At 36.4% G+C, this 21,483-nt stretch overlaps 2 protein-coding genes across 3 annotated transcripts in view; one reads left to right on the plus strand and one right to left on the minus strand.

Moving 5' to 3' along the window:
* exosc5 (exosome component 5) overlaps positions 1 to 1,248 on the plus strand; it is a 7,362-nt gene extending 6,114 nt beyond the window's left edge. Inside the window, exon 7 of the mRNA XM_015057935.1 lies at positions 6 to 1,248. The gene's annotated coding sequence lies outside the window, so the exon portion shown is untranslated. The remainder of the gene's footprint in view (positions 1 to 5) is intronic.
* A 3,547-nt stretch (positions 1,249 to 4,795) lies between these two features.
* On the minus strand, positions 4,796 to 21,226 carry tmem91 (transmembrane protein 91). 2 transcript variants are annotated; one of them, XM_015057923.1, is made up of 4 exons: positions 20,844 to 21,226; positions 11,025 to 11,993; positions 7,004 to 7,150; positions 4,796 to 5,232 (listed from the first exon to the last, which is right to left on the minus strand). In XM_015057923.1, the coding sequence occupies exons 2-4, from the start codon at positions 11,430 to 11,432 to the stop codon at positions 5,077 to 5,079; spliced, it is 711 nt and encodes a 236-aa protein (XP_014913409.1). In that variant the 5' UTR covers positions 11,433 to 11,993; positions 20,844 to 21,226; the 3' UTR covers positions 4,796 to 5,076. The 2 variants fall into 2 exon arrangements, with proteins under 2 accessions (XP_014913409.1, XP_014913410.1); XM_015057924.1 differs by lacking the exon at positions 20,844 to 21,226 and adding an exon at positions 12,946 to 13,026.
* Between the last annotated feature and the right edge of the window lie 257 nt (positions 21,227 to 21,483).

Here is a 21,483-nt window from a genome sequence, read left to right on the forward strand (position 1 = left end):
TATATAAAGATTGTGATGTAATAGAATATTTACCAACTCTGTGCTGTCTTCCTTTAGCTCAGGCGCACAGACAGGCGCACTGTCTGAGTAAATGGGCAGGAAATAAGTAGAGGAATGGCCGATCTTAGTTATGTGCATTTATTCACTGATGTTCCACTTAAATATTCACAGTTATTTCACACATGTAAGCAGAACCAGTCCAAGGATTTCTGAGGCCTGCAAGCACAGGCTGAATGGTTGAATGGTTGGCCCACTGTCCACCACCCCATCATCTGTAAGCTTAAATATTTGTGGAGTTTAAACAAAGCATTAATGTGGGGACAAGTATAAAATCAGGGTTTTTTTTTTTCAAAATCTGAAAAACTAGACAAGCAGAAGATGAGGACGTACGGAGTATCAGGGGGTCACAATATTAAATATACCATGCAGATCTTTGGAATTAAATGCATCATAAAATTAATAAATATATTGTCAAATTAAGTAATTGACCATGAAATAATCAAAAATACAATTTTAAATAAGTCTTTTAAAGAACTTTTAGTTTAAAATACGGAGTTATTTTATGGCTCCTGCGAGCCCGTCGTCATGGAAACCCTGACTCTCGGGCTCCCCCTGGTGGTGACAGTGGGCTTTGCAAACAGCCTAAAAAGAAAAAAGCAACTGAAACCATATGAATTTATCGACTCCCTTTCACTCTTATTGTAATAGTTAGAAGAAGTGACACAAAATGAGTAAAACCCTGAGCCGTGGCAGCTGCTCCGTCAAACTGATGCACATTTATTTCTTTGTTATAAGACACGAAAACATCAAAGGGTTGGTCGGTTTTTGTTTTTTAGTAGATGTGTGGAGACAAACGGCGATTCGGGTCGGTTGGAGTCGATGCCGTGTGCAGAACGTCAGTGGAGCTGAGGGTAAGACTCACAGTGTGGTGACAACATTAACAGTCTTAATAAACTAAAACAACAGAAAAAGAGTTATGTTGCTTTCAGCTCAGCTGTGGACTCTATAAAAACTGTACAGCAAAATAGAAAATTTTGGCTTTTCCCTCACAGCTTTTTTTTTTTTGTACATTTTGTAGCACTCCACACAGTTCTGCAACAATTTGGTACCAGTGATTTAAGTATTTGATAAAGGGTTTTACTTTCTGGTACCTGTTAGCATCCGAGAAAATTATCACCACCATTTAAAAACTATAAAACTACAACAGCGTATTTGGGCCATTGAAGATAAAAGGAGTACATTTTCACCCAAAAAAAAAATCCATATGAAATGTTGAGAGTAATCTCAGAAAATTTTGAGAAAACTTGGAAAATATTTGGAGTTTAAGATTAATATTTTTTTTTTTAGAAACTCAGAAATTTCCAGGTTTTTCTAGAAAATTTGTAACTTTTTAAAATTTGTGACTTTTCAAACTCATGAAATTTCTACGTTTTTTTCTAGAAAATTTCTGATTATTCTCAAAATGTGTTTTTCCACGCAAAGTTTAGATTTCTCAAAATCAGAAATTTTTAAGTTTTTATAGAAAATGTGTAAATGTTAATTTTTTCTAGCAAATTTGCAACTTTTCAAACTTAGAATTTGATTTCTTTTCCAGAACATTTCTGAGATTATTCTCAAAATGTGAGTTTTTTCTAGCAAATTTGCAACCTTTTTCAAACTCAGAAATCTCCATGTTTTTTCTAGAAAATTTGGGAATGCAATTTTTTTATAGAAAATTTCTGAGTTTATCCTCAATGTATGAGTTTTTTTCTAGGCAATTTTCAAAATCTGAAAATTTGTGATTTTTTTTCTAGCAAATTTGCAACTTTTTAAACTCAGAAATTTCTGGTTTGTACAAGCAAATTTTTCATTTTTCAAATACAGAAATTTTCCTGTTCTTTCAAGTGAATTTGAGTTTTTTTGTCTGTAATTCATTCCTGTTTTTATTACCATCTATAATCATCCTGACACGCCTTTGTATAAAACAGCATTTGGGAAGCAGATGTAAATATTACAAAGCAAAAATACTAATCACAAAGATATTAACAAACCTAATTAACAGCCCTGAGAAATAATCACATTTTTGCAGCATCACATTGAACCAGTTTAAAATAACAGATGGATTTCAGAGCTTCATTTAGATCATTTCAATTCATTTTTTCTCATTATTTTAAGGTTGATGAGTTTGCGACACCAGTTGTTCTAAACAAGCTGGTATATTCATTTCAGTTCAGTTTTACAAATGCTTTATTAACCTCAAAGGTAAATTAAAAGTTGTAGCTCAAATTATACAAGTTTCTTCAAAGCGTTGCTGTTGATTTCTGTGGGTAAGAAGGATCTCCTGTAGCAGTCTGTATCACACCAGCTTCATTCAGTCTCTGACTGAAGACATTAATGCTAAGCTATTTTCGTTTCAGAAAACCACATTTTAAATGTTTTAAAATGTTGTCTTTGGTTTTTGGCTCTTTTTTCAATCCTGTGGCATAAAAGTTTCACTCATCAGTATTTGTTAGCTTCTGTTTGTAAATGTCAAAAACTAAAAACTAGACAAAAATACGTGGTAAGGTTTTGATTTGATCCATTTTACTGATTCTGATAAATTCTAATTTCTGTATTTTTTTACTAACCAAACTTCACTGGTACCATCCTATTGCAGAGATGTGATGTGAAATGCTTCCTTTATTTTACTGGGATATTTTCTTTAAATGACTATACTTGAACCAATATGGTCAGAGATTTTATTTTATTTTTTTAGGGTTTATCAAAGTTTTTCTTTCCAGAACTTTGGACCCAATAACAAAACAGATAAAACTATGAACATGTTTGTAAAACACAAAAGTGCCATGCAGACAATGACTCGTCACATTAGCTTTTCCAGCTTTTTTCTTACCTTATTATTGTTTTTTACATCTAAACATGTGCACTGCTGTTAGTTTTTATGATTTCAGCCTGACAAAACCATTTCCCTGTGTATTTTAGTCCTTTTTTAGCAGGAAAAAATATATGTGCATTTACATTTTAGGAAGATTTTCTTCACAGTCGGGTCACTTAGATATTTTTGGCACTTTTCCTCCCAGCAGCACTTTCTTCACTCCAACTTCCAGATGTGTTTCAAAATATCCGCACTTCATATCTTGATTTCATTTCGTTTCATATATAATGGCACTCTGTTTTTATCATCATAAAGATAAAACTTGGCTTTAAAACACAGCAAAAGGCAGTCCTTTCTGCAGGTAAACAACAGGTGAAATCAGGGTGGGATGTTGAGGAACAAACTTCGCTTCGGCAGGCGCTGGATGTGGAAAGTCCAGCTGGATTCGCCTCCAACTCTGATAAATTCGCAAACTTTGACTCTTCCTGTGTCTACTGTCATCCAGTCACATTGCGGAAAAATTCTGCATTTACTTAAAGGGGACCCATTATGCAAAAGTTTGGGTTTCAAATGCTTCTAAAAAAAATAGCCAAAGTGCTTAAAAAACAAACAAAAAAAATCACTGTACTGCATTTTTTTGGCAATAAGTTAATGGTTTCTGGTGTCTGGAAAATGAGCCATTTCAATAACTTACAGATTTTTAAATCACAATAAAAGGAAACTGCGCTGTAGGCAAGCAACTCTAGCCCAGCCCGTTACCGAGCAACACCAGCCCAGCCCCGTTACCTAGCAACGCCAGCCCAGCCCCGTTACCTAGCAACGCCAACGGAACTGCAGCACTTTCAGTTAACTGATTTTACCAGGAGCCGCTGTGATTTCTAACAGCTCAAACAACAAAAACTGGATTTATGTCCTTGTTTGTTCACAGAATGTGGTGACATTAATAATAATCAAACAGGATGAAATAGTTCATAAAGCATTGGACCTGTAGTTTGTTAGATTTTAACAAACTACGGGTCATACAACGGTAATAATGTAAAACTACATTATTGACCATTACAAAAGAGAAATTTGCTCAATACGCTCTTGGATCTTGACAAAAACCAAAGTGTTTCCAGATTTTTATCCAGGCACAGTACATATTATACATCAGCAACTTTCTCAGCTTTAATTTAAGCCATATTTTATAGAAATTAGATAAGAAATAAGGGCAATAGATACAACTATTTTTGTGACAGATTCCTGCTCATCCCACAATTGAAGCAGTATGGTTTTATGGACATGACTCAATGTGTATTAATGGCGCCTGAACGTTGACTTCACTAGCTTCAGCGGCTAACAGGAAATGTCCAATCCAGAAATATATATCTATGGCTTTACCGCTGCAAGAGTGTTTTTCTATTGGTTTACCATTCATAAAATACCTTTGTATGAAGTTTAAAGACCATCTGTTTTCTGCCATTTTTACGTGCGAGTGTAAACGTTGAGTTTAGTGGCCGTGGCTAAATAAACCATTTATTTGGATTTAAAGTGACAGAGGCCCTAAAACAGCTCATTCTGAACGGCGCTCAACACGAGTATTTTTGGCAAATTCCCATTATCTAAGAATGATTTTGTGCTAAAAAGTTTAATGAAAATGTTTTGTATTGCCCTTAGACCAGGGGTGTCCAAAGTATGGCTGGCAGGCCATTTGTGGCCCTTGAAATGATTTTGATTGGCCCCCTGGCCACAGTTCAATAACGATAAAAAATTTGGCCAACAAAATATAAAACAACTGTTGAAGACAAAAATGTATAAATTCTCTCCCTTTTTTTTTTTTTTTTTTTTTAACAAAGCAACAATCTGTAGCCTTTTTTATGTTTTGGGTTTTTAAGGTTTTCATTTAAAAAAAAAACTTTTTATTGATCAGTTAAACTAAATAAAAAGAAAAATCACAATAAACTAATTTTTTTAGTTTAAATTTGCCAGTTTTGGACACCCAATCCTAGCCTGTTCTAGGAAGCACAATAGGTCACCTTTAAATTAAATTTAAACTCCACATGTGATGACAAGCGTGACACAAACTTTTCAACCTCAGTGAGAAAGACGAGCCTGAATGTCGTCTGGGCTGCATTTCGTCCTGTTCCGGTGAGACGTGGTTAAAATCTTTTCGTTTATTCGTTATTTTGCAGATGATGTGCTGATGTTCATGGAGGGTTTGTGTCTTTGTGTGCGAGCCGCGGCTCTTATGATGGCTTTGCAGACAGGTAGGAGATCAGCGCTGCGATGGCGCAGATGTACGTTATGATGCCAAACACGATGGAGAGCACGGAGAGCCACAGGGCCTGGCGGGACGCCGCGTTGGCGCCCTGAAAATCCCCCTGAGCTGATGCCTTGTTGGTCTGGAAAGCAGAAGACAGTGGGATAAGGATTAGCGGTTCGGGAAAAAAATAAAGTAAAATCAGAGAGAGGGGTATTTGTCCTGCATGGCTTTCCTCCTCCCCTCAGTTCAATCACTCGCTAATCCCACATTATGCTGAATCCCTGAATGATAAGCAGCATTCAGGATTCATCAGGGTTTTCTGTCCTCTTCTCTCCCTGCAGTCCTCGTCTCTGAGTTTGACCCTGGTTTAGGTAACGCTCCACAACATCGGAAATCCATCCGAGGTTTCTCTCTGTTTCTGATTCAATCTTAAAGAAAATGTTTTTTTTTACTGCTGTTGACACTGCAAGGTTTAGTGGATGTTTTACTTTATCTTTTTATTTCTGAAGGGCGACTGTTGAAGATGGATGGTGGAGTAATAAGGAAAAGCAAAGAAAAAAATAAATATCAAATTATTAGACTAAACTCATAGTATTACAAGAATACATTTGAAATAATACAAGAGTAAAGTCATAAGATTACCAGAATAAAGTCGTACAAGAATAAAGTCAAAATAATGAAAGAATGAAGCTGGAATAATGCAGCAAAGTCATAATATTACCTGAATAAAGACAAAAAAATCCTCATTTTAAGAGATAAAAGCACAATAAAGTGGAAATAATGCAAGAATAAATTTGTACGAGAATAAAGTTGAAATGAAAGAAGAACAAAGTTGTAGTATTACAAAAATACTACAACTTTATTTTATTTATTTATTGTTATCTTTGATATTTTTATGGATTAAATCAGAAATGGAAATAAATCCTAAGCAGCTATATGTTCTGGTTATTTTTTCTGAAAATGGAGGATGGGAATTAGAAAAACAAAACAAAGTCAAACAATAAATTCTGATTTAATCGCAGCAAAATAATAATTTTACAGTTTCTTAAACTTTGATATTTGCTCTAATAACATCAGGATGTTGAAGAAAACTGTTCAGGTTTGAGTTCTTACAATGTGTGTTTTCTTGTTCGTCTCAAAATATATAAAAACACTGTAACATTTAAACCAGGGGAGTCCAAAGTGTGGCCCGTGGGCCATTTGTTGCACGTTAACTGATTTCTTTGTGGCCTCAACTTTCGTTCACAAATAATACAAATTTGTTCATTAAGCTTTTTATTTTTAATCAGAGTGACATTATTATTATTGACAATTTTCTTACAGTGGAAAATCTTAATTATAACACAAAATATTCGTCTTTTTATAAATAAACTTTCATAATAGGTACAACCAACTTAATTAATATGTAATTTATTTATTTAACAGATTAATAAATTAAATTGAAGTTAAATTAATTAAAATTTTAATTCCAAGAAATTCAATAGATTAAATATTTATTGAAATTCATGTTTTATTTAATAAATTAAAATGTAATTTGTTTAATAAATAAAAAATTTAAAGAAATTACATTTTAATTTAGTCAATTTATTAAATCTAATATAAAATTATTAGTTAGGGTTAGTTAAATATTAATTTCACATTAATATTTATCTAGTTTATTTAAAATAACATAAATAAATATAACTTGAATTTAATTGATGTAATCTATTAAACTGAATTCAATAAATTAGTTAAAGTACAATTTAATTTATTACTTTAATTGGTTTATTTTTTCTTGGCCCATGAGTATTTTTGACTGGATGATTTTGGCCCATGTGACAGAAAGTTAGGACACCACCGATGTAAACACTGGGACTCTCGTGCTGCAGCAGGCCTGCTTCATGTTGGACTGTGTGACTTCAGGCTTGTACCTTCTGAGACAGGTAGAAGGCAGCGATGCCCAGCGGCCAGAAGCAGCAGAGCATGGAGAAAAAGGCCAGACCCAGGTAGTCCTGAGGGATCATCAGGGGAAAGTTTCCGTCGCTGTCCGTATCGCTGAGGTCGTCGATAGACGAGTCCTGGGACCCAAACAGAGAACATTCAGGGGGACTTCAGGTCAGTTTCTGAAGATATTTTTCTCTTTTAGATCCAGATCTGAGCAGCAGGAACGAGGAAACGCCAGGTTTTCATTTTTGAGACAAATAAAAGATTATTTAAAGAAATTTACGTCCATTCTTCAAGTTATTAAATTTGAAAACTCAGTAAGATAATCTGCTTTAACTCTCATGAAAGCAGGAAAAATATTCTGTTTTTATTAATCTCACGTGTTTTTTACAGCAACCGGAAAACCTTGCTTGTGACTTAATGGGGTTACGCTGTGAATGTGCACAAACTCCACTGACTGCAGGCTAACCGTGACTCATACGTCTGCGCACGGCTCCGTATATTCGATCTGACTCCCCCAACCCGACCAGGCTACACTGCTTAGCTCATTTTTTTGCATGAACAAGCTGCACATCAAGCGAATGTCCTTCTGTTTTTAAAGCACATTTCCAATCCCATTAAATGCCTTTTGTTGCTCCTACAAATTAATTATGAAGTCCTGAAATGCAAAAATATGATTTTATTATTTATTCCCAAAGTGTGCCCAACTTTGTGTCTACGCATCTGCATGTGGCTGTCATTGTCCTGTTCATGCTACAGTGATCAAGCTCTAAGCTGCTGCTAATGATTATTGTATTAATCGATTATTCTGATGATTAATCAATGAACTGGACTAAAAAAAATTGACAATCTGTTGATTTTTCTATAACCATTTAAGCTTTTTAAACATTAGAAATGCATTAAAAGATGCAAATAAATAATTAGATTTTTTTAAATTAACAAAATAGACATTTTACTGCCTAAAATGCAAAAACCTAGCATTCCTTTAGAGAATAGTTGATTATTTGTAGCAAACGATGCATCTGCAGAACATACTTACAGACAAGGAAGGTTTTGTTTTATTAGGTGCAAAATGTGTATTTATTCTATATAGTTTTTTGTTAATTACTCCTCAGAGTGTGTTGTTCTTTCAGCAGACTGCCTGTTTTTAAACTTCGATTAATCGTTTCCTTCCTACTATATATTGTAATTTCCATCAAACCAATTATGATACGGTCCAAGGTATTGTTGTTTTTCTTTTTTTCGTTCATTTAATTTGCCTGATGGAGCTTTGTGTTTGTTCTGAACATTAATCCAGGTATTTGCGTTGTTGCCACACACAGCTGGTGCATTTAGGGATTTTCAAGAAGTTGTTCACAGATCGCCATCTGCCCGAACGTCCGTCCCACTGTGACGCCTGTGGGATGTAAATTCCTCATCTGCGGCTAACTCCCGCTGCAGTGGACTGAGTGCAGCGCAGGATTTTACGGCGGAGCTCATGTGCAATGATGAGACTTCTGTTCAAACTGGACAACAATGAGCAGGACAGCAACAAGAGAACTTCAGTAGATATGAACAGTTCATGTAATAAATAAAAAGGAGCAAAAAGAAGGATAAGCTTATGATATCTGCCCCCAATTAACATAAAAGTACATTAGCTATTCAACTCAGGAGACTATTACAGGCATATTTCAAATGTACAATAAATACACTAAAAAACCCCACAAAAATCAGCTCAGTGACTTATTTAGATGTAAAAATGAAGAATTATAAAATTGTTTCCAACTCTCCTTCTTCAAGCAGTTTTATTTCTTCTGCTGCTCATTTCCTATTTTCTAAGACTGCAACTAACGATTATTCTGATGATTAATCGATTAATCAGATAAAAAAAATATTCTGCAGATTTTTCTATAACAATTTAAGTTTTTCTTAAACATTAGACATACATTACAAGATGCAAATAAATTATTAAATACCTTTTTAAATTAGAAAAGTAGACATTTTACTTCCAAAAAGGCAATGACTCAGCATTCTTGCTGAGTCATTGCCATAAAAACATGTTATAATTTCTTTAGCAATAATCATCTGCAGAACATATTTAGAGACAACGTTTTATTTTTTTTGCAAAATACACTTTTGCTGCTCTGAGTGTGTTGTTCTTTTAGGAAATTGCCTTTTTTTAATCTATAATCTCCAAATAATCAAATCATGATTAATCATTTACTAAATTAGTTTACAATTATTTCAATAATTGAATAATCATGATTAATTTGATTTATCGTTTCAGCCCTGGTGATTTCAGTCGTTAACTGGGTTTTTTGTTGCTTTGACTCCTCAAACTCAGATATTTCCAAGTTTTTTCTTGAAAATTTCTGAGTTTGGTCTCAAACGTTCTTAATTTTCAGGGAGAAATTTACTCCCTGAAATTTCTCCCCATCTGCAATGGCCCTAGTGCACCACCACAGCCGAATGTGTGTTGCTTCATATTCTCACTTGCTTTCTGTGTTGCTCAGCATCCATGATGACCTCACAATTAATATTTCTCATCAGCTCATTTTGCAGCTTTCAAACATTCCAAAATTCACTACATTTGGTATTTTTACAAACAGTAAGTTTGTCTCAGTAAAAGTAAAACAGTGCAAATTCACTTTTTTGGACATTTTCTGTATTTATGCTAAATAATCTTAGCTGTGATAACATATTGAATATTATAAATTGCATTTTATTGAATGATACAAACACGGAGGATAAATATGTTTTTAACAGATTGAGAGAAAACTTAAAGTTTTCACCTCAGCTGGGAATGTAAACTCCAACAGTCCTTAAAATAAATAACTAATCTAGGAGTGTTCGACACTTTCAACACAAATGGTTTCATAGTTTCCTAAAAAGAGACTACATTTCTTTTTCTGTTGGTACCTGTGCTAAAGCACCAGAGCAGCTTTATATAACCTGGCGTTCTGACAGAAACAGGTGAATTGCTGCCTACCTTGAATGCATTGCTTATATATCTATTTTAGGTTCCTGTTCAGCCGCCAGTAGTTCTACAGAAGGTCTCTTGCTTTCATGTAAAAACTACAGTAAGAAGAGTCAAGAATGCCAAGAGAAATGAGCCGACTTTCAGTGATTCAGTGAAAAACGAAATATGTATCCTTAAATTCAGTCCGCTTTGCCGGCAAAACATTTATTTCTGTTAGTGACTAAAGTCCTATATTTTATGCTACTAGTTGCTTTATTTCTATATGAACTCAGTCAAAGCTCAATGGTGTTTTTCCACTTTCTTATTTATTTAGTCTCTGAGCTGAGAAATTCTGATTTCCCAGTTGGAAAAATTAAAGATTAAAGACTTTTTAAATCAGAATAAAGTCAGAATTCTTTCATCTCAGAATGCCAACCTTTTCTAGGGGTCTGATCGTTGAAGATTAAAGCCAAAATTCAAACAAAATTGTCAATTTCAGAAAAAAGAATTTTGAGAAAAGTCAGAATCCATAGAAGGAAAAAAGTCAAAATTCTGAGAAAAAAGTCAAAATTTTGATTAAGAAAAATTTGAGAAAAAGTCAGAATTCTGAGATTAAAGTTGGAATCTTGAAAAAAATTCAAAATTCGGAGGAAAAAAATTAAGAAAAGATGACAAAATTTTAAGAAAAAATTATTTTGAGGGGAAAAAAAGGCCCAAATTCTGAGGTTAAAGTTACAGTTCTGAGATTAACGGTGAGAATCCTGGGGAAAAAAAGTCAAATTTTGAAAACAAAAAAGAACTTTGAGGAAAAAAGTCTAAATTTTGCGAAACAAGTCAGAATTTTCTGAGAAAATACCAAGAATTCTGGGGGAAATGTCAAAACTTTGTGGGGGAAAAAAATAATTATTTTCTTTTTTTCCAGTGTCCCTAATTCTTTTCCATTACTTAGACACTTTTTCTGCTAAATAAAAGTTGCCTGGGGTGTTAGCTACACTCTAAACTGTACAAGATTTCCTTATCGTAACTATTTTCTTACAGAGTTCAGTTAAACTCAGTTTTTTCTTTCTTACGTCAGAGTCAGGAAGCAGGTCGTCCTCGTCATCCATGCTGTAGGGGGCGCTGTGGAAGTCCTGAGCCTCGGCCAGCAGCTTCCTCTCCAGCGCCGAACCGGGCCGGATGTCCACAAACGTGGTCTCCAGGTACTCCTTGCTGAGCATGTCCGCTTGGCCCCACAGCGGCCCAGCCGGGTAGAGCGACTCCAGGCTGCGCGGCAGGGCGCAGGCATCCAGCAGCTCCGGAGGATGGCCGCAGTAGCCTCTCCAGCCCAGCGGAGGATACGCTCGGTCCTCCTCACACTTCACCAGAATGCCCTTAAAAAGACCGACCGGCGCCTGGTTCTGCTGGTTCTGGCCGGACGGCAGCCTGTTGGCGGCGCTTTCTCCCAGCAGGGGGTGCTCCAGCTCGTCTCTGTTCTCCATTAAAGACGAACCGCTCCAGAGGCCGCATCAACAGGCAAACGTAATCTACAAGCCGGCTGGCTCGATGGGCTTATGTAGAGGCAGCTGCTGTGATAATCCACCTTTAATCCTATTCTTTAATTTTTCTCTTGTTTCAGTGCCGGGTCCAGAGGAAAAAAGCACATGCCGAATTTATCCCAGCACCTGAAAGTTGTGTTGGATTATTGGAGAAGCTTTGGTCTCAATTTTTGTTCTCGAACAGCAAAAAGTGACAATAACAGTTATTGATAAATTAGACGCCCTTGTTTCTCTTCAGCTGCAGCAGAAACAGTAAAAAATATTTCCTTGGCTTTGCTTTCTGACACTTCATGAAGACATAACATCTAGGATTAGTTTTGGGAATAGATTTTAACATTTAGGTGTGAAAGAAATAAGGCTACAGAAGTATAATCCAGGGGTGAACATTGGCTCGATGTTCTTCAGGAAACAAAAGTTGTCTGGTTTTGAATTATGGCTTCAGAGTGACAAAAACAACCCAGTTCCTTAAGACTCCATCCAGCTGTCCAACAAAGACGGTGAGGTCTGTGAAGACAAAAACACCACCACAGACATTTAGATTTCACATTTTAACACCAAATTTTGATAGATTTTGATAAAGAAATTAGTTTTACTATGAATCAATTACAACCCAAGGAAGTAACATCACAAATTAACTATCAGTGGTGGGACAATTTTATTATAGTTAACTAAAACTAATGAAATAACAAAACTGAAATTGAGAAAACCCTTAATCTGAAAGTTTGTATCATATTTCTAAGACTTTATCACAACTCAATGAACTTACAACATTTCTGCAGCTAAATTAGTTGAATTAGATTCCTATTCACCTTTTGCAACTACGTCACTTCCAGGCGCCATGATGGACATCGGAAGTGAGAATCGGGAGTATTGAACTGAGCAGCTGAAATTGTTTTCCAAAGTTGTCTTTGCCAGATTATTCGTGGCTTCTACTTGTTCGAGTCGAGCTAATTTGTCTGTGAATGTAACTCACCTGGTTGGGGCTCATAGACGGCGGGATTTACAGAAGTTGGAAAGAAACCGACCCGAACCTCCTCCCTCCTGACGTGTTGATCAAATTAATGACTTTGTCTGAATTCATACCACATGATTTATATCACTATGCCATAAACAGNGTTTNCCCTTAAACCGGAGCNGCATTAAAAACGTACAAGACGAGATGCTAACCAGTTTTTTCCATACATGCTAGGCTACGTGACGGTGCGGCATCGTCTCCATGGTTACCAATGATTAGACCTGTACCTTCTCCATAATGCATATTTGATATCTTTTCAATCTATCATACTTTCTTATAAGATAAGTCAACGTTAGTCTTCTTACCTTGTAAAAAGTATTTGCTGCTAATCCGCGGTTACACCGAGGAATGCCAGTCATTATGATTGATGGCCGATATCCATCGCCGCCACGTCTTTCCTCATTAAAAGTTTTACAATAAAATGTCAAGTTTGGTTTCTACCCTTGTCTGTTTGCGAAGCCGGCCGCGCAGCACCATATGTCCATTTTTAAGGTGAAATCAACTAAATAGAAGCGACATTACGTTACAAATGTCTGTTTTTAGACTTTAAAGGAGCGCATTGGTTGTTTTGGTCTATGGTTTTGATGTCCGTCATGGCGGAGTGGGCGGAGTTCTGGAGAAAGTGACGTCACGAGCAGAGTCAAAACCAATCATTTTAAAGGGGTTTCTCATTGGACCACAGGAAGAATACTACTACAGTGTTGCTAATAATGAAATAATAATCAACTCGTTTACTCTGTCTCTGCAACCAAAGTTAATTCCCACAGTAATTCTCTGGGCTCAGACTATTTAATTAGCTTGGCATCAGCTCACAGTACTGTGATATGAATGGCCACCCATAGAGATTTCACTGCTAATAAAGTCCCACTGTGGGTTGTTAAAATAAAGATTGTAAAGGAAAGAATGAACCAGAAGTTGCAAAAAAATAAAAATACTGCCAATCTGTGTACAGTAGATGTTACAAAGGGTTTTCAGACAGTCGCTAAAATCAAACAGCTGTAATTTGCTAGCAGATTTTAAAAAGCTGCAAAATATTTGAAAGAGGGTTGGAGGTTCACCTTCCAGCAGGACAGGTGGAATGACTCAAAATGGTCAAGTGGAGACGTACACCCAAAATACTTGCAGTTGTAAATTCTGTGAGAGTTGGTTCTACAAAGTATTGACTCTCTCAAAGACCATGACTTTCTGTTTCACAGCTTTGGACCACTTTGAGATGACTTAAAACAAAGAAAAAATCCCAATAAAACACATTGTAGACTTCAGATATAGGATGTTTCGACACCCAATAGTCCGGTAGGTTTGGTTCAATTGGGGACGAAAATTGCCACATTTGTTACATTTTCAGCTGCTGCGGTTCTTTTTTATGCTGCACTAAGTCTAATAAACCACACCTTTTGAAAAGCCTGTTCCCCTCCTCACCTCTGGGGGTGCTGCACCAAGACCAGTGAAGGGAATGCTGTAAAACGTCTGAAGAAGACACTTCTTTCTTCACAAAATGTAAACAAAAACGGAGTGACGTCAGATGTTAGCAGCTGTAGGATTTCTCTTTCGTTGTTGGTAAAAGACAACAAGTCATTTCTCCGGCTAGTTCTAGATTAGCGCTTTTGTTTTGGTTGTTATTTACCCAGAATGCCCTGCACTGTAGTCCACCTCCTGCTTTTGGAGCGGTCTTCGGTCCGCTTGGCGTTCACATATGCATCCAAACCACAGCAGAGTTCACTTCAACCAAACCCAAACCGAGGTTTATAGCTTTTTTGGTTTGATTATGCAGTCACACCGCCACAAACAAACTGGAGTTTACATAAATCTTTAAATAAAGTGTTACCCATTTTAACTTGTTTTCCAGTCTGTAACACTTTAATGAATGAACTTCTTGTCGTAAAGATGTAAAAACCAGCAGCTTGTGAAGGAGAAATACTGCTGAGAGCGATCTAATGAGAAAATATGGAAAAGCAATCTTCATTGTGTCTTGAGAGTCTTTTCATTCCAGTCTGGATAATGAAGTGTCATTTCACCAAACGACATAATAGCTCATCAGTCAGTATTCAGAGCAGCTCACACGATGGATTCAATAACGCGCTTCAACACACCAAGGAAGAAGGAGGAAAGAAATGGTGTAACTGGGTATTTTTAGCCGGCGTGGTTTTATTTTCCGCTCGCCTCCTGCAGGGGAAGCACCTCGAGTGTTTTTTTTTTCTTTTCCAACAACAAACATGTCCGCCTCCCTTTTAGAGACAATACATGTGAGGCATGCAGACTCCTGCAGCCTCAATCCAGGAGAGATGCACTCAGCTTTATTACAACCCACCCCTCTCCGCCTGCGCTCCTTCTCTGCCCAGCCACCGTAAAAAGACGTCAGTCAGCTGTATTATCAGCCTGACTCTATTTCTGACTAAAGCTTGTAAAACATCCAGTCGGGTGGAGAGGAGCCTGCAAGGACGACCCTGAAAATCACAGACGATCCGTTTGGAGCAGGGATGTTATCGGTTAATGCTGAGGTGTCCAGGGGCCATTTGTGGTCCTTGGACTGATTTTGTTTAATTCAAAAATGATAGAAATTTGACCTGAAGATGCAGATGGAGACTATTTAATTTGTAATCAGGCTAAAAATTGTTAGCAACATAATTGTCTTACACATAAAAATGCAAAGCACAACAGAAAGTATTTATGTTTTTATAACCAACTTTTAACAAAAGGTAAAGTTTATCCAGAGAGCTGAGAGTTTTCTAGAAAATTTCTGAGATTTATCTAAAAAATTTTGAGGTTTTTTTCCTCACACATTTTCAACTTTGGAGCTCAAAAATTATCTTTTTTCTAGAAAATTTCTGAGATTGATCTTCAAATTTCTTACATTTTTGGCAGAAATGTACTCCCTTTTCTTCTATCTACAATCTCCCTAACACGCTGTTGTACTAAGCAGAATTTATTAATCAATTGGGACAACTTTTAAGCTAAACAACTAATTGACAGTTAATTGCAAATTGATTAATTGTTTGAAACCGTGTTTTGGAGTTTTCTCAAACACATAGTTATCTCCACATAATCCACCGAACTAAACTTCTTTAATGAAATGCAAAGAAATCTCCCTGAAATCTTCAGTGACAGTGCTGACTCTCATGAGGATTTTCAGCAACTCTGCAGTCTTTTCTCTCTCTCTCTCAGCGCAACACGCCAACTAATCATCCTGGAAGTTATCTGCTGTAAAGCCTCGGCTGATACAAATCGAGCGGATGCAGATAAAAGCAGGAGCTGCACACGCCTCGCAGGCTCTAATAAAAAGACATCTTGACTAACAGAGATGTCAGGCTGAGGAGACCCAAGCTGGGGTTTTTTTTATGTTGTTTTTTTTTTGAGAGATGCCAAAGTAGGAGGAAGAAATCTGAGTCGCCCTGCTGCTTATTAAATGGCCCTATTGATTTCATTTCCCAACCCTTTTCTCTTTCTGCTTCTGCCTGACGAGTGCAGAGGAAACCAAACAGAAAAGATAAGCAAAAAAAAAAAAAAAAAGAAAGAAAGAAACAGGCAGGAACATCGAGAGCTCAAAGTAACACCATGTTCCTATGGAAACACATTCACTGTCAAGTGGAGCGCTCACTGCAGGAGAAATGAAGCTGAGGCTAATTTGCCATTTCAGTGCTGTTCCTCTGCTTGGCTCGATAAACACTGAACCTCCTGGTAAGGAGGTTTCTGTCATTTTACACCCGCAGAGGATCAGTTATTTCCTCTGCATGGTTAAAAATAAAAACAGATAAACACAGTCACACTCAGCGCTGACTATTTGAACCCCGCTGTGCAAAAACTCTAATCAATCCGCGGCGTACACCCAATCTGACCTCTGACACGCAACCCATTCTGTTTCCAGATTCATTTGCAGCCTTGCATCATTTACTCTCAAGCATTTCCAACTCAAACCAAAAACACACAGCTGGTGCTCATGTGCAGAGAAGCCAGAGGAATAAGAAATCATCCATCTGCAATATGTTGCACATGGTTCTCTCTGCAGGAAGTGTGTTGTTTTGTATGTTAGAGACAGAATATACAGTGTGAAGGAACTGGCTGCAGCTCACAGTCTTATGCTGTTTGTGGATTGTGCATGTGTGTGCGTGCGTGCGTGTGTTGAAATTCTCTCCAGGGATGAAATTTATAGATGTACTGGCTGGTATGGAAGGCAAAAAGTGCTACATTCATGAATAAAAACGAAAAATTCATACATTGATAAATTAGATACATTTCACTAGAACTGCCAGCAGTTATCATGGGTTCCAAGCCAGCTGATATATAAATTAAAGGACATATTTTTTGTATTTTCCATGTTCATAGTATTAGTTCATAGTGGCAATACTTTGTGCTACTATTATGATAACAAAAGTAACGATAATAACTAATGACTTTTTAAGGTAACTATATGGCTGTGACAGCAGCTGCTCTTGAAAATCATTCCTATTTGTAATAAGCTTCTTTAGGACACCAGCCACATAAAGAACTGTTATTTGTATTCATTTATATTTCTAAATTTATTGGTATTTATTGATGCTTTCATTTAACAACCAGTGGAGAAAATATTAAAACTATCAATCTCGACAATACGGATAGTTTTGGAACTTATAATAACAATAAAAACCAAGGTACTTTTGAGCTTCTTTTGTTCCACCAGATTGAAACTTTATAACCCCCCAAAAAATGTAAAGAAACCTATAAATAGCAGAAAGGAAATACAACAATTTAGCTTTCTTTTTTGTTTTAAGCCATTTTTGTTATTGTGAGACATGGAACTAACAACACCTCCTAATAGTTTAGGTACTCAGATTTCAAGTCAACTACAATTTTGTTTCTATACCAGATAAAAAAAAAACCTGCTTTACTGCTTTTTATCATCAACAAGACAAAAAGTAAGAGTGTGGATTAGAATAAAAAAAGAAAAAAAACAACATCTAATGTCATTTTGAAAGCTTGAGCTGGAGGATAAGGATGAAAAGGGATTGGCTGATTCCTGGATTCTTAGAAATTAAGCATTTCAACATTAAATTGAATCCTGGAAAAGATTGGATGCCAGTAAGAAGGCCGGCTCAGCTCTAATGTGGTGTTAGAAGACATGTTGCTGCAGTTTGGAAAAGCATCTCATTAAAGGACCCTGTGGGTGTAACGACACCCATATTCATACTGAACATACCTGGCACAGCCCTCAATGTTTGGCAAATACGGCGTTGTTTCATACCTGTACACACTGAGAAGCAGCTACTTGAGTTTACACCAAAAACTGAACAGAAAGGACTCCCAGTTATCACTAAACTCCATTTTTTGGTGGAATGTAAAGGTTTCTTGTGAAGAAAGAAACTCTGGACTGAACCAAAATGTTACATAGGGCTGGACAAATAATCAATAACAATATATATCACAGCAAACATGTGATTATTCAATAATCACTGAACTCTAGCTAATAATAACTAATGACTTTTTAAGGTAACTATATGGCTGTGACAGCAGCCATATAGCCATGCTTAGTTGGTGACAGCAGCCACCAACTAAGGCGGTGATTCCACCGCCTTAGAATCAACTAAGGCTGCGTTCACACTGCAGCCTGAAGTGATCCAATTCCGATCTTTTGTCAAATTTAAATTTTTTTGTCGTTGCCGTTCACACTTCCAAATGCGACCGACCTGTGTGTGTTCTGCAGTCTGAACAGGCAAACGACCTGAAAGTGTCCCACATGCGCAGTAGAGGCGCAATAATGTCAGCGTTCTCAGTGTTCTGCCAACCACTAATAGTTCAGGTACATTGCAAAATTAAGCTAAGCTAAGATAAGCAGAGCTAAGCTAACATCAGATAAGCTAAGCTAAGATAGTTTTATTTGTCTACCAGGGGGGAAATTTGTCTTAGAAGATAAGAAAAGGCTGCAATACAACAAAGATGATAAATTACACTTCTAAGTCAATAACAATAAATACATAAAACTAGCATAAATGATTAAATAGACATCAAATGTTCAAAGTAGCACATTCTTATGAAATATTAATGCGCAAAAACAAAAAAAAGCATGATTATTATCCACACAAACATATAAAATGTTTTTAACTTCTCAACTTCACCTTAAATAAATTGTTAAAAGTTTTACACTACTGAGTGTTTGATACCAAACATGCATCAGAACTGGTTTTAGAATAAATAAAACAACTGATTCTGGACGAATTAGAGAAAATACAATTTTAAATTCACTGAATTTGCTGCTGAATAAACAACAGTTTGAATAAATCAACAATAAAGCGATAATGATATTTATGTCCATGATGTGTGTGTTTTCATTTGGTCTTTATGCTGAAGTATAATTATCAAGTCTCAAACTGTCAACAGCCTCGATAAAGACTGCGATAGCAGCCTTTTTGTTGTTTGAAAAAAACAAACACTTTTTTCTGTGAATAAAGCTGTGAAAGTGTCAGATTAGCTGACAAACTGCCACAGCCATTCCTGCAGTAACTGCTCAGATTCTGCACAGATGTCAAACTGACTGTTCACATCATCCAACCTGCAGCACAGCGACCTGAACGCGGCGCACGTTTCATCAGCATCAATTAAAGGAAAACGGCTCGTTTATTTTCTTTACCAAAAGATATACTTACTTTTTTATTATTTATTTGACATCTTGAAGTTTGTTGCAAAAAAAACCTGCTTTTGATTTCAAACCTTAAGGTCTGTTTAGTTAACTTAAAATGTAAATTAAGGGTGTCCAAAGTGCGGTCGGGGGGCCATCTAAGGCCCTCACAGTGATTTTGTTTGGCCCTCGATCGCAATATAAAAATGGCACAAATTTGTTTTCGTAACTTGAGGTTGGAGATTGATTTAAACAAAACAAAAGATACATTTTCAAATAAGATACAAATGAATTAAAGTAATGCTTTGTCAACAAAGAGGAAAAAAAAAAAAAAAACATCCAGTGTGAAATTTGTGGTAAACTCAGCTAACTAAAGCAACGGTTTCTGAAGAAAAACAAACATCAAGATGAAAGACAAACGAATCCAAAGATATTAGTTTTGAAACACTGCTGGCAACAAGGCAGACTTAATGTTTCACATCTACAATGATTTACAGTTCTCCTTTATGCAGAAATATTTGTTTGATTAAAACAGTACAGATAAAAATGTAATGTTTAGCAAAAAATAAAAAATAAAACTGAATTCTGAAGTAAAAAAGACAAAAATCTACATCTACATTTAATAATTTAAATAATAATGTATTTTTGTAATAGACTTTGAAGTATTGTTTTTTGTTCTTGTTGCATTGCAGCTTTGTTCCCTCTTCCATGTGAGACAATTTTATTATCTTAGCTTAGCATAAATTAGCTTAGCCTAGCTTTTCTTCACATATTCGCATCAAAAATCCCCCACAGCATGATGCTACCACTACCATGTGTTCTTATTCAGTTTCAGAGTCTTTTATAGATGCCTTTTCTTACTTCTTGTGTTTTTTTAGCCCACATGGCAAAAGTTTGTTCACCTCTGATGTAAATTAAATGTTTAGTTTTAAATCTATAAAACTCTTAAATTGTGATTCTCTTAATGGAGCTGCTAAAGTAAAAAAAGCAGTTTGGAAAACATCTCCAAATAATTAAAAAACAGGTAGGATAAGGATAATTTGGCAAATTAATTCCCTAAATTATTCAATAATTATTTTTCTGCATATTACTACCCCTTTTTGTTTAGTTTTAAGTACCTTATTTAATTTTGCCTTCATCTTGTTTGTTTGCATCTAGATTTTAAACCCCATAATGATTTTCTAATATCACCTGATTGTAAAGCTTCTTTCCTTCAATTATTGTGTTTTCTTCCTGTTGTTTTCCTCATACACTGAGTGGATTGCTGCGAGCCCACCCATGGCAGAGAAAGCCCCTGCTTTTAATCAGGACTCCTGGCAAGAGAAACACACTGCATGTCCCATTATTTAAGCTGCATTTCACCGTTTTCCACCCTGCATGAAGCATTGAAGATTTCAAATCATCCTGAATTATCACCTGGGGATTAATAGGAATGCTTTCTGCCTTTATCTGATTACAGATTATTAAAACTGCACACCAGGCTGATTGTAAACCATTAAGTGGACCAATAGACAATAGAGCTTTGCAGTATGAGGGGGATGCTCTGCAGCTCTGCTTTTTTTTTTAACAGGAAAAAAGCTGCTACAGCAAAAAAATAAATAAAAAAAAATTAAAGAAAAAAAAAGCTGCAGATTATTTGAAGGTTGTAGGAGGAAAATTAATGTAAAATACAAAGCTGAAAAAAATCCTTATAACATGAATGCCATTTCTTTAAATTTAGCTTTTAGGTGTAAATCAGCATAAATGTTCTCACCTTCAGGTCCCAGCTGAAACCATACACAGGAGTGAAAGATGTCCTTCCTCGTATTGAATATGCGTGAAGTTTAACTGTCTATGTGCGGGACAGGTACACGTGTTGTTGCGGGAGCCTCGAATGAGTAGCTGTTAGTCAAACTTATCGGCATCTCCTCGGCTGCTTGGATGATGGAGATGTCACACCTGCTCACCCATCCTCTGTCGGAGGCTCTCCGTCCCCAGATGAACATCCCCGGTGCGCTGTATCCCTCCTACTCCTCCTCCTCTTCGCAGAGAGGAGAGGTGGTTCCTTAATGCTGCGGTTACTGTGTCAGCTTTCTCCTGTCACTCCGACTTTTCCTCTGTCTCCTCCTCTTTACTGTTGGATGCTCTGGGTCCTAAAGCCCGCCGCTGCACCACCTTACGGGGCTTTTGTTGTATTTTAATCACTAAACGGTCCCACTAAGGATAGCAAACACGCAAACTGAGGATATTTCGCCTTTTCTTGCTTCTCTAAGAGGATTATGGAGGTCAGGGCTTGATTTTGGGTTTAGATTTGGATTGGGGTTAAGACCGTAAGGATGTTTAAAGAGGCATTGTGCATGTTTTTGTTACTTCCATTTGGGTTTCTACAGCTCCTAAAAACAGCCCGAGAAATT

Source organism: Poecilia latipinna, unplaced genomic scaffold, assembly GCF_001443285.1.
Source record: "Poecilia latipinna isolate Pla-1442-1.1 unplaced genomic scaffold, P_latipinna-1.0 Scaffold1500, whole genome shotgun sequence".
NCBI lineage: Eukaryota > Metazoa > Chordata > Actinopteri > Cyprinodontiformes > Poeciliidae > Poecilia > Poecilia latipinna.